Genomic DNA, 13,953 nt, shown 5'->3' with positions numbered 1-13,953 from the left:
CCAGCTTCTTCAGCACAGGCAGCTTCTCCAACATTAGGCTCCTGCAGCAGGGGCGGCTGCTCGAGTGTCCAGCCCCCCCAAACCCCCCAAAGAAGGCCTCCCCGCACTCAGCAGCTGTAGTACACACTGGCCAGCAGGAACCCCCTCAGGCATGTTGTAAGGGCGGGTCCCTCGTCAGACAGACTCTTCCAGTACCCTAGAGGATGGATTTCTAGCAAGATCCCCTGGCACAAACCCTCCAGCGAAGTCTGGATTTCAGTTCTGGGGTGCATGGTGGATGGGAGGAGGTTCTTCATTGGGTGCTCTATCTAAACTCCTTATATCTGCTATTTCTATATCTGGTAGAGTTTTCTCTATTTCTTATGAGCCAATCCCTCATTATCCCAATTCCCTGTCATTGCTAACAATCCTTTATCTTAAACTTTGCCTGTTCAAATTACTGTGTGCCTCCTCTCTCCTGATCGGAACTAGACTGAGACAATACCCCCAGAAGCAAAATGAAAATCAAACACCTTTTTAAAGAGACTTTATTGGGTATTTAATATAAACAGAAGTTTCCCATGACAAAAAGTTTAGCCGTACAGAAATGAAATAAGACATTTAAAGAAATGGAGGTAATTTACATAGTTGGGATTTAGGTAGCTAAGAAAAAGGAAAGCACATAGATTTGTCTTAAGCTTTTCTACTGCTACAAACAGTTCAAATCATCATAATCTGTTTGTTTACATTGTGATGAGCAAGATGTATGTTTTATAATCCTGGGAGGGTCTCTGCAGTTCCCCAGATACTGAAAACTGGCTTAATGCTAAATTAAATGCAGGACAGTCACAGACAACCCACTTAACAAGTTTTACTTCCCTTCTTCAGTAAAAAAATTTTCAAATCCTTCTGTCATCTTTAAGGAAACATTTCTCAGTTGTTTAAGTAGCATTCAGAAGACTATGAAAGGGAGAAGAACAGTTCACTAACCAAGAGCATGGGCAAGTTACATTACGTCACTGGGCACCAGTTTCCTCATCTGAGAAAGGAAGATAAAGACAGTGCCTACCTCACAGGGTTCCTTTCAGGACTGAATGAGTAAAGACGTGCGATGCACTTATGCCTAGCACGTAAGTGTATGCTCTTATTCCCATCACCACCATCCTATTGCTGAAATGCTATTACTTTTACAACTATAATATAGACACGACATAATTTCAACAAGAGAATCAACATTTTATATAAGCAGTTAGGCCAAGTAAGCGGCAGGAAAAATGTCCTGTATGTCCAGTAGCCTTATACCAATATGGGATTTAGTCAAGTAGTGACTACCTGCATCAGAAATACTTACCATCTAAGTAGCTTCTCAGGCAAGTTTTGCTAACATTTTAATTCTGTTAGTGGTAAACATAAACTTTATAAATGTTAAGCTTATGTAACTTTATAAAGGTATAAATATTGTCAATGGCATAATAATAATCATTCGAACTTCTTATATGTTAGAATGAAGGCTCTTTTTAAAATTTATTTATTTTTAATTGAAGGATAATTGCTCTACAATATTGTGTTGGTTTCTGCCATACATCAACATGAATCAGCCATGGGTATATACATGCCCCCTCCCTCTGGAACCTCCCTCCCACCTCCCACCCCTCGAGGTTGTCACAGAGCCCCAGTTTGAGTTCACTGAAGGCTATTTTTTTCCTAAGAATTTGGGATTGCAGAAAAAGTGAGGTTTCCTCAAAGTTTAGTGAGTTTTTTAAGTTTTATACCTTAGATATTGTCTTTGGGTTTAACTCTTACTGATGGACAGCTACATAACTTCAGACAAGGGTTTCTGCCTTCTCAAATCCTAGTCTCTTCTCCCGTAGCATGAGAATGGCAATGCCTATGATGAAAGATGGTCACAAGAATTAAATGAGATAGGGAGTTCCTGGCAGTCCAGTGGTTAGGACTCGGCGCTTCAACTGCAGGGGACCCAGGTTTGATCCCTGGTTGGGGAACTAAGATCCCATAAGCTGTGCAATACAGCCAAAAAAAAAAATTAAATGAGATAATGTGTGTAAAGCTGGCATCACGCATGACATCACCACTGCTCAGTAAGGGAAGGAATCAATCAGCCCTTCTTGTCACTACTGCTGAGGATTTTATTACCTAACTTTTTGTCTTATTAATTCCATGACCTCTTTTTTAAACAAGTATGTGTCAGGAGGAGATCCTATAACATCAATGTGTGTCTTATAGAAATTAACCAGAACCTGAAGGTAACTCAAACTTAGCCGCTCACACGCCGACTTAATATTTTCTTTCTCTCTATCTTCCTTTCCTTCCAAAATAAATGTCTCCTTTCTAAGCTCAAAGTGAAGAACATGTGAATATTTCTCAATGGACTCTTTTACCTGTTTTTCATTGTTTGACTGAGAACCACCTTGAGCATTCTTTATACAAAGTGTGGTAATTTCACCATCCACTGTCTCTTGACATAGAACATGAAATCTGCTCAGTATGCTTTCATAAAATTTTGTCCTCTTCTTCAGGTAAAGGAAAGTATCTGTGTCAAGAACAATACTTTCTCCTCTTTTCGTAGTCTCGGGTGTAAATGACCTGGGTGGCTTTAAAGAGTGACTGCTTCTCCGTGTACTTCCCCTGGGGCTCTGTCTATTCTTACTGTTTTCTAAAAGAAAACTTGCTTTTAATAGCAAAGATTCTTTGAGCTTCTCGATAGCCAGAAATGTTCCTTGAACGGAGATGCTTCCGTTGGCTTCCAAAGGACTGAAGCATAACGTTGGGATTTCCCTTTTCAGGTCCATTACCAGACTTTCTAGATGGATTTGACTCCGAAAAACAGAAAGATCAAGGACAGCCTTTACAGAGCTGAAGATCTAAAATTAAACAGAGAAGTTAAAACAGCACCACCTAGGGGAAAGACTGCATAAACACATTCTTGTTTAGCCACTTCCTGTCTGCCCAGCAGCAGCCCTAACCAGGCTTCCAAAGCCTCACACAGTTCGGCTTCTTCCCCATAACTGCCCATTAAAGGGGCCCCACAACCTATCAAGGCCACAGTGTTCCATTTGGGGTTCACAGTTCCTCAATGGATTCCCCCAGATAGAGTTGATTAAATATTATTTAGAGGCAGAATGTTTTTTGAATCAAAGTTTTAAGCAGAATGCATAGATAAACCGTTCCAGTGGTACTCGGTGGATAGGGGTCCCTGGAGAGAGCCCTCCCTCCTCATGAGAAGGTCATTGGATGGCTGCAGAGAACCCTACCTTTGTTACAGAATAATTTTAAATCAATGCTTTGAATTTTACTTTTTTCTCTTACTTCCTCCTTACCCGTGTCTTCAAAGCTTTTTAATGTTCATCCAAATTGGTTTTTTACCCCACAAAATAAGTCTTCAGATAGATGCCAGACATCATCCATGACAGTATAAGAGCTCATTGTCACTTTAAAAGTATCAAGAGCATCATAGAAAAACAGGAAAACAGAGCAAGCAATAACCAAAAACTTTCAAGACACGGGCCTTTAACACTGACCCAGGTTAAGGACCTTGCACTTTCTTTTCTAGAAGTCATGGGGTGAGGGTGCTTTGCGCCTCCTGTGTAGGAGACACTTGGCAGAAAACATGGGATCTAGACAATCAACATGGCTTCAGCATCACAACCTACCTTTTCACTGAAGTGGGAGACTATGAGTTGAGCAGATCCAGCCATGCCTGCTAGATAGTGTTTCTTTTTTCTGACGACATTCTCTGCAACTAAGTGGAAGAGGGGCCATCAGAAAGGTTTGTGGCATAATACAGTAATAATTATTTTAATTAATAGTAATAGAGATGTTCAGTTCTCTTAAAATACCTAAGATTTTTTCTGTTTTTCCTCTAAATTCAGCATTTAAATCCTTTTTCCTTCTAGTTTAACATATTAAAATTTATACATATATATATATCTAAAACACATGTATGTTATGTATGTTACATATGTAACAAACACCTAAAAGTAAATCCCCCACCACTCTGTTAATTATGGTCATGAGGAGACTTCACCTTTCTGAATCCAGGATATCACACCCGGCTGGTTTTCCTGAGTCACTGGCTGACCTGCTCAGTCTCCTTCACTAATTCTCCTTCCCTCCCTGTTCTCTCAAGGCATTGGTATGTACCATCCATGAGGCTACAGGGGTGAACAGCTCCACAAACCCAACTTTCTCACCTATGTCAGGTGTAGGCCAGGAAGAGAATGGCTCGACGTGACCTCAGATCCAAGCCCCATTTCTCCAGTCCAACTTTCCCATTAATAAAGCAGTACTTGTTTATGAGATTACGGATAGCTTTTGTGGGGCTTTTTTCTGTATTTTACAAGTTTTCTACAATAAAATGTATCACCTTTATCTCATGATATAAATGGATATAAAATACAGAAAACAAGAAGAAGTCTTTAAGACTTTTTCAGTTACTGACAACTCTATCATAAGGCACTTTCACATATATTCTTCCTAACGCACTATTGTGCCACTTTTATATTCAAGAATAAAAGTACTGTTTTTTAAATTTAAAGTTTACCAACCCCATAAATTATTTTGTTGTTGTTTTTGTTGCTGCTGTTGTTTAGTCACTAAGTTGTGTCCTTCTCTTTGTGATTCCATGAACTGCAGCACACCAGGCTTCCCTGTCCTTCACTATCTCAGAGTTTGCTCAAACTCATGTCCATCAAGTTAGTGATGCTATCCAACCATCTCATGAATTATTCTACTGAAGTTCAATTTTTAATTTCATTCCAGAAAGTATTTCTAAGGTTATAAAAATTTGATTTGGAAATACCTGTTTTTTCTTTGAATGTTACATATGCAACTCCCTTAGTTCTTGTTGGATATGTCACATCTTCAACAACTCCACCCCCATTGTCAGTATCTTCAAAGTGAATCTTCACTAATGTTGTCACTAACTGGTCATTAAGATCAATTGGAAGACCAGCAACTACAATTGTTCTTTCAGAAGCTTTGGATTCCTTAACATTCAAAACTGATGCCTGTGAAAGAAACAACAGGACACATTTTAAGTATATGATTCTACTTAATATAGGCAATATTCACACCAGTAGGAAAGGCTATTTTATTTAAAAGCCTTTATTTAATAAAGGCCCTCTGGGACTGATCAGATACCTGAAAAGAAAAATACCAAGGAAAGAAGCCTGGCCTCACACCATATACCATCATAAATGCTATATAAATTTGAGAGTTAAAATGGAAAATGTAAAGCCTTTTTTTAAGAAATGGAAAACACTGCTTAATATTTGTCAGATGTTAGAAAGACCTAAAAATAATTGTAATCACAAAGGAAAAAATTAAGAGAGAGTTTTCTAAATCAAAAATTTTTTTTTAATCAAGCTAATCACAAAATGTGGTTGTTTGGAGTTGACTGTATGTCTTCTTGAATGTAGAGTTGAAAGTACATAAGACAATAAGAAATACATTCTCTTTTTGGTCAAAACTAGGGAAAAGTCACCATAAAAAAATAAATAAATGAAACCCTACCAATAACATTGGGACTGCAGTGGAGTAAACCCTACCTTTCAGCACACATCTGAGATACAACCCAACCACTGAGAGCACACGCTATTGCAGACCATGGAACCCTGGGCACAGAGGATCAGCTGCAAGCAGATCCTTCCCTGAGTTCACTTTCAGTTCAGTTCAGTTCAGTTCAGTTACTCAGTTGTGTCTGACTCTTTGCAACCCCATGAAGTGCAGCACACCAGGCCTCCCTGTCCATCACCAACTCCCAGAGTTCACCCAAACTCATGTCCATTAGTCGGTGATGCCATCCAACCATCTCATCCTCTGTCGTCCCCTTCACCTCCTGCCTTCAAACTTTCCCAATATCAGGGTCTTTTTTAGTGAGTCAGTTCTTCACATCAGGTGGCCAAAGATTGGAGTTTCAGCTTCAACATCAGTCCTTCCAATGAACACCCAGGACTGATCTCCTTTAGGATGGACTGGTTGGATCTCCTTGCAGTCCAAGGGACTCTCAAGAGTCTTCTCCAACACCACAGTTTAAAAGCATCAATTCTTTGGCACTCAGCTTTCTTTATAGTCCAACTCTCACATCCATACATGACCACTGGAAAAACCATAGCCTTGACTAGACGGACCTTTGTTGGCAAAGTAATGTCTCTGCTTTTTAATATGCTGTCTAGGTTGGTCATAACTTTCCTTCCAAGGAGCAAGCATCTTTTAATTTCATGGCTGCAATCGCCATCTGCAGTGCTTTTGGAGGCCAGAAAAATAAAGTCTGACACTGTTTCCACTGTTTCCCCATCTATTTGCCATGAAGTGATGGGACCAGATGTCATGATCTTGGTTTTCTGAATGTTGAGCTTTAAGCCAACTTTTTCACTCTCCTCTTTCACTTTCATCAAGAGGCTCTTTAGTTCTTCTTCACTTTCTGCCATAAGGGTGGTGTCATCTGCATATCTGAGGTTATTGATATTTCTCCTGGCAATTTTGATTCCAGCTTGTGCCTCTTCCAGCCCAGCATTTCTCATGATGTATTCTGTGTATAAGTTAAATAAGCAGGGTGACATTATACAACCTTGACGGCCTCCTTTTCCTATTTGGAACTAGTCTGTTGTTTCATGTCCAGTTCTAACTGTTGCTTCCTGACCTGCATACAGGTTTCACAAGAGGCAGGTCAGGTGGTCTGGTATGCCCATCTCTATCAGAATTTTCCACAGTTTATTGTGATCCACACAGTCAAAAGCTTTGGCATAATCAATAAAGCAGAAATAGATGTTTTTCTGGAACTCTCTTGCTTTTTCGATAATCCAACAGATGTTGGCAATTTGATCCCTGGTTCCTCTGCCTTTTCTAAAACCAGCTAGAACATCTGGAAGTTCACGGTTCATGTATTGCTGAAGCCAGGCTTGGAGAATTTTGAGCATTACTTTACTAGCATGTGAGATGAGTGCAATTGTACAATAGTTTGAGCATTCTTTGGCATTGCCTTTCTTTGGGATTGGAATGAAAACTGACCTTTTCCAGTCCTGTGGCCACTGTTGAGTTCTCCAAATTTGCTGACATATTGAGTGCAGCACTTTCACAGCATCATCTTTTAGGATTTGAAATAGCTCAACTGGAATTCCATCACCTCCACTAGCTTTATTAGTAGTGATGCTTCCTTCCTAAAGCCCACTTGACTTCACATTCCAGGATATCTGGCTCTAGGTGAGTGATCACACCCTCGTGATTATCTGGGTCATGAAGCTCTTTTTTTACATTTCTTCTGTGTATTCTCGCCACCTCTTTTTAATATCTTCTGCTTCTGTTAGGTCCATACTATTTCTGTCCTTTAGTGAGCCCATCTTTGCATGAAATGTTCCCTTGGTATCTCTAATTTTCTTGAAGAGATCTCTCGTCTTTCCCGTTCTGTTGTTTTCCTCTATTTCTTTGCATTGATCGCTAAGGAAGGCTTTCTTATCTCTCCTTGCTATTCTTTGGAACTCTGCATTCAAATGGGTATATCTTTCCTTTTCTCCTTTGCTTTTTGCTTATCTTCTTTTCACAGCTATTTGTAAGGCCTCCTCAAACAGCCATTTTAGCTTTTTGCATTTCTTTTTCTTGGGGATGGTCCTGATCCCTGTCTCCTGTACAATGTCATGAACCTCTGTCCATAGTTCATCAGGCCTCTATCAGATCTAGTCCCTTAAATCTATTTCTCACTTCCACTGTATAATCATAAGGGATTATGATTATAATACACTCTCTTAACTTCTTATACTAATGTTAATTTATTCCCCAGCTCATTTAGGGAAGAACCTATAAACTTCTCCCAATGCTTGTATAGGTAGTCCATCCTGATTGCACCAGAGCTCAGATATAATATATCCCTAAATTATCCCCAAGGAGGACAGGATGTCTCACGGGTCCAAGTCATGGTTGATCCATCACAAAGATGTTTCGGTTGTCAGTTCAGAGGACTCTGTATACTCAGAGTCAGACTTCACTGGCGATAGGCAAACTGCTTCTGACCTCCCTGATAAAGAAAACAGTCTAAGCACACTTACAATGTCCTATCCCCAAAGTACATTAAAATGAAAATGAAAATAGAATAAAAAGAGAATAAATCCAGTTAAGGGGAGCAATCAGCAGCACAGGAGAGATTCCAACAAATTTCTTGAAGACTGGAAAGACATAAAAGTATGTGGAAGGATATGACAGGGGAAACCCAGAGTAAAGAAGAGGGGGCTGCAATGGAAAGGGGACAACCTTCTTGGCAGAACCTCAGAAATTAAAAAAGGGACAGAATGATTAGTTGAAAAGCTAGCAGCAAGACAAAACTAAATGAACATTCTAGGGGGAGTCTGACCTGCTAGTATGGGTGCTGGCACCCCACAGCCAACACCCCTCTCACCCTTTCTGGTATTTGAAAAAGCCCAAGCCTAAAGATCATCAGAAAATTAAAGCACGGCATGTTTGGAATAAATTACAGACTACAAATAAAGACTCTATTTGACACAGCTGTTAGGAATATTTTTTTGTAACTGGAAAAAGGAAAAATACACATGACATTGGACCAAAAGGAGAAAAAGTAATACAGAATCTATTAGACCCTGCTGTATACAATATTTACTGTTTGCATAATAATATGAACACTCTTATAAACTTTTAGACGAATTCTGTAAAAATCTTCAATATTACAGAAGACTTAAATATGATTACAGAATAATATGGAATCATTCAACCCTCTCAATAGAAGAATAAAGGCAAAACTAACAGAAGTTGAGAAAAAAAGAAAAATCTAACTTATATTACAGGAAATCATGTAAATACTATCAAAATCTTAAGTGTTTTATGAAAGAAAAAAAATAGTCCATAGAAGAATTTAAAATACTATTAAAACTTCCAAACTTGGAAGAAGGGAAAAGCCAGAGTTCACTTCAGTGAAATCCTCATTTATCACAACAGGAATTCTATAGAAAATGACTGAAGTCAATGATAACTGATCTCTCAGTATCTCCTTTGACATTTCGGCCTGTAGTTATTAATATAGGGTGGCAAAAATGTACCTGCATTTCTTAGAATACATCATATCTTGTCAATCAATTGATCAATTAACTAATACGGTATTAATTAAGCATGTGCTCTATCCCTGGCAATATGTTGGGTACCAAAGATGACACACACAAGATATAAAACACCCCTTACCCTGAAATTGTTCCACCATAAAAATTTACTGAACATTTATTATGTGTGGGGCACCTGGATAGGCTTTAGGATTACCAAAACACACACAAAGGGGACCTCCCTTACGGGTGAGGAGGAGGCAGACACATATATAAATCATTTTAGCCGTCCTTGGTAGACACAAAAAGAGGAAGGTCTTCTTCTTTACAAGAAGAATAGACCAGCAACCGAAAATGTGAGAAGGATACAAGACCATTCACAAGAAAATGCTAAAACACACAATAGAAGCCATTTGGAATTAAGAAGCAAGGTTAATGCTGGCTAAAGCAGTCAAAGAAGGCTTCATGAAAGAGAGACCTTGATGGCTGAGGTCAAATTTTAATTAATGGTCAAATTTAATTAAAAATGCAGAGTTCACAGCAAAACAAAGGGACAGGAGTGGAGGATGCAAATAGCTTCTGTTGAGACAAAGAAAGCAAAGGTCTTGCGTGTTTCCTAAAAGGGAAATTCATAATTGACTCTTTGTTATGGTAGGTACTTTCAATGGAGCAAAACAGTTTCTTAAAATATTTGGGGACAACTAGATTGCATAGGAGACAGGAAAAATATAAAAATGTGTTCCTCCATCTTGGCCCCAACTGTAAGATGTAATTATCTCAAAATAGTTCTAGAAGAGGAAAAAAAAAAAAAAAAATGACAGACTATTCAGACATTCAGGGAATCTTGTTTCATACAAGATTTGTCCTGATTTACTATGCATCTGGCTCTAACAGTCTGTGGTTAAAGTGGCTAATGAATAAGCATCCTTTTTGTCCTTCATCAATATCAAAGAAAACCTTTCAATCAACTTAAATTCAGAGAATCTTACTTCTTCGCCACTACCTTCAGCAATACTGGTGTCATATTTCTTTATTCAAATGTCTAAAGTTTATCTTTGAAATCAACAGACGGCTATTCGTCTCTTCCATCCACCATTAAGAAGAAAAAGAGAGGTCTTGGAGATAGCCCTTTCAATAGTTATCACATGGAGATACAATTTTTTTGAAATAAGAGCAACATTCTGACCAGGAGGTATCAAGGTGATGGCATTTTCCCTGTATCAGTGATACGTTTTAAGAGATTTTTGACCATCCTATCAGAAAGCAAAAAGATATAAAGAAAAACTGAATTTATTTTTGTAAGGAAAGCACTAGGGAGAGATAATTAAATTTGTCCACTTCCTTGACTTACATTCCTTTTCTTAAAATTGGTTTCCTTCACGTTGCCTTTACCGCCCACGGTAAACAAAATCACACTTGAAACTCACAACCGCTTTGGCGTTTCTCACCTGAAATGGAGGGCCCCTGCCACTGTTTTCAGGAGCTTGATGGAAAAAAGGAGCCTGCCTGCTTAGTCGCTCTGTCTTGTCCCGCTCTGTGGGACCACCCTGGACTTTGGACCTCCAGGCTCCTTTCTGTCTATGGGATTTCCCAGGCGAGAATACTGGAGTGGGTTGCCATGTCCTCCTCCAGGGGATTTTCCCCACCCGATGGAAAGAACACGGAAGTCTAAATCTTAAATTTGCTAACAGTTCTTGAAAGATGGTGACAACACAAAGTCCTTTGTGTCTAGAGAAAGAACTAAGGCCACAAGAGAAAAGAATTCCCGCTAAGACACCAGGCTGCTTTCCCAACTTGTGTCCTTGGCTCCAACCCTTCTGGCTGGCCCGTTAACAAAGGAAACGGTGGCCTCCATTTCTGGGCAATTCTCTCCGCTCCTGTTCCCCAAAGCGTGGGAGGACAACAGTTAGCCCTAACACTGCCACTCGACCAAGCAGCTGTGTCCTAGACTCGGTGCGGGAGGCGGCCGCGGCGAGGCGCGCCTTCGGAGCTGGCCGCACAGCCGCGGTCAATTTCAGGAGCGTGCCGAAATGCCACCCCTGCAGGTGCGGAAAGGCTGGACTGGGTTTGCCTCTGGGGTCCCTCCTCGCGCCTCCCCCGGTCACCCCTTACTCACGCCCGTCCTCCGCATCTTGGGGGACCGGATGACGGCACGAGGACCACTCCGCCCTGCAAAACCCAAAACAAAAGCAACTTGCCATGGCGGAGGAGAGAATCGCCTTCGGCGGCCGGCGGGGCCCAGAGCTGGGGGAGCCTGGGCTGGCGGACAGGTTTTGGTTTCGGTTTTCTGTTCTCTCTTGGAGACCGCCCCTCCACCCCACCCCGCGGTTCTGCGGCCTGGAGGCCTCGGGAGGGGAGCCCGGACCTGGGACAACGGCTGTCAGGACACCCCCGGTAGTTTTGCAACTTTTGAAACCAAGCTGGAGAGAGGCCAGAGGATTCCCCGGCGGGAGTGCGGGGATTCTCCCCGGGGCTGTGTCCTGTGCGCAATAGAATCTGAATAATCCTTCTTTACGCCCTTATTATCTCCCTAGCCCTGTTCCCTCCACGCCATGCTTGTTTCTCCTCTTGTCACCTACCCAGGGCCAGTAGCCAGGTGCGCAGGGCGCAGGATGGACGGCTCACTGTCCCTGCCAAAAAAGAGCTCACCACCCTGTCCACCCTGTGCTCAGATTCCTCAGCCAGACACCTACTGGGACACAGGGAATCTATATACTTGGCTTCAGAGTCAAAGAGAGCGTGAGTAAGAAAAGCAGGTGGCTGACTAGTATGCAGAAATCCAATTCCACGACCAAGAAATACAAGCTGATATCAGAACAGGATCCCTTTCTCTGAGGATTAGATTAGCAAAAATTAAAAAGTGATAATACCCATTGTTGGCCAGTGTGGGGAAACATCAGTGTTGCTACAACCGTAGACAGGTATAAACATTTCTAAGGATTTTGGCCCCTCTCAAAAATGTAAAGTGCAAAATAAAATAAAAAGTTAAAATGCATAAATCCTTAGAATTAGCAACTCCATTTTCAGAACTGAACTGAAGTTACATGCACAAGAATAACTAAGATATTGTACAGAAATTTTAACTGTGCATTGCTTGTAATACAATTTTTTTTCAGACACTGGAATCCACCCAGTTTAACCAAGAATATAACTATTTATTATATGGCCAATGGCACATTTAATGAGCCAGGCCTATGGCTATGAAGATTTTAAAACAATGAGGTAAATCTATGTGTGATTTCCCAATTTATATTTTATATTCAGATCCCTACACTTAAAAGCCCACTCTAATGTCTGATAAGCATGTAAAATTTAATCAGAACTTCTTCCCATTCTTCCGTCTTGATAAACTGCACTAGCATCCACTAAGGAGCTTAAATTCAAGACTCACTTGTCTTCCTTAATCCCTCTTTTCCCAGCTGGGTTAGTACGTTCCATTAACTGCACACTCTCCAACTTTATTTCTACCACCCAAATCAACCCAGCCTTTCGGCCTTGTTCCCCTTCAATTCATTCTGGATACCACACCCAGTAAGATATTTTTAAAATGTACATCAGGTTTGATCACTGTTCAACACTTCATTGTTTTTCCATTAAGATTTACATCCCCACCAAGGGGGGTTTCCCTGGCCCCGCTTCTACCTCTTGGTCTTGTTGGCTCCTCCCTGATATTCACTTAACTGCCTCATTGCTTTCATTGAAGCCTTAGCTCAAAAGAGCCCTCTTCAGAGAGACTCTGATCACCAAGTCCAAATTCGTCCCCCCAGTTATTCAGTTCAGTTCAGTTCAGTCGCTCAGTCGTGTCCAACTCTGCGACCCCATGAATCGCAGCACGCCAGGCCTCCCTGTCCATCACCAACTCCCTGAGTTCACTCAGACTCACGTCCATCGAGTCAGTGATGCCATCCAGCCATCTCATCCTCTGTTGTCCCCTTCTCCTCCTGCCCCCAGTCCCTCCCAGCATCAGAGTCTTTTCCAATGAGTCAACTCTTCACATGAGGTGGCCAAAGTACTGGAGTTTCAGCTTTAGCATCATTCCTTCCAAAGAACACCCAGGACTGATCTCCTTTAGAATGGACTGGTTGGATCTCCTTGCAGTCCAAGGGACTCTCAAGAGTCTTCTCCAACACCACAGTTCAAAAGCATCAATTATTCAATGCTCAGCTTTCTTCACAGTCCAACTCTCACATCCATACATGACCACTGGAAAAACCATAGCCTTGACTAGACGGACCTTTGTTAGCAAAGTAATGTCCCCAGTTATTATTCCATCTTAATAACACTCAACTCTTTCTAAAAATATCTTCATACCTTTGTTTCTTTTTTCTTAACCTGTCACCTGCACCAACAATGAATAGTAGGGTAGTAGGAAGGGGGACCCCTTCAGGGCCGGAGAGTCGGCTTTTGTCTAACACTCAGAAATTAACTGTCCAAGGAGACACACTTGCTGACAGAACAAGAGATTTTTGGGGGGAGGGGCAATGGGATGGAGAGTGAGAGGGTGAGGGAATCCAAGAGAATCGCTCTGCCATGTGGCTGACAGTCTCACGTTTTTTATGGTGATGGGATTAGTTTCCAGGCTCTCTGGCCAATCATTCTGACTTAGGGTCCTTCCTGGTATGCTGTGCATTGCTCAGCCAAGATGAAATCCAGCAAGAAGGATTCTGGGAGATTGGTAGGACATATGGGCTGGCATCTCCTCTCTCCTGTTGGCCTTTCCTGAATTCTTCCGGTGGGTAGCAGCTTGTTAGTTAAGATAACTCAAGCAAGTGCCTACTATCAGGCCTGGCCAGGGTGGGCAGCTTTGCTCAATGGTTTCCCTAACAGTAGTACTGCTCGCCAGTATTCTGCTTGTCCTCAATTCAATTTCATGTGGAGGGACTGGCCTTCTCCCTTTGATGCTAGACATGGTCAT

At 41.3% G+C, this 13,953-nt stretch overlaps 1 protein-coding gene across 2 annotated transcripts; it reads right to left on the bottom strand.

Annotated features, from left to right (window-relative positions):
• Positions 1-511: 511 nt before the first annotated feature.
• On the bottom strand, positions 512-11,539 carry RBM43 (RNA binding motif protein 43). 2 transcript variants are annotated; one of them, XM_025276528.3, is made up of 4 exons: positions 11,237-11,539; positions 4,799-5,006; positions 3,651-3,739; positions 512-2,861 (listed from the first exon to the last, which is right to left on the bottom strand). In XM_025276528.3, exons 1-4 carry the CDS (start codon positions 11,237-11,239, stop codon positions 2,130-2,132), a joined length of 1,032 nt encoding a protein of 343 aa, XP_025132313.3. In that variant the 5' UTR covers positions 11,240-11,539; the 3' UTR covers positions 512-2,129. The 2 variants fall into 2 exon arrangements, with proteins under 2 accessions (XP_025132313.3, XP_006052184.4); XM_006052122.4 differs by having other exon boundaries at positions 11,155-11,433.
• Between the last annotated feature and the right edge of the window lie 2,414 nt (positions 11,540-13,953).

The sequence above is a fragment of the Bubalus bubalis genome, chromosome 2 (assembly GCF_019923935.1).
Source record: "Bubalus bubalis isolate 160015118507 breed Murrah chromosome 2, NDDB_SH_1, whole genome shotgun sequence".
Lineage (NCBI taxonomy): Eukaryota > Metazoa > Chordata > Mammalia > Artiodactyla > Bovidae > Bubalus > Bubalus bubalis.
This window is presented reverse-complemented; position numbering and strand designations above follow the sequence as displayed.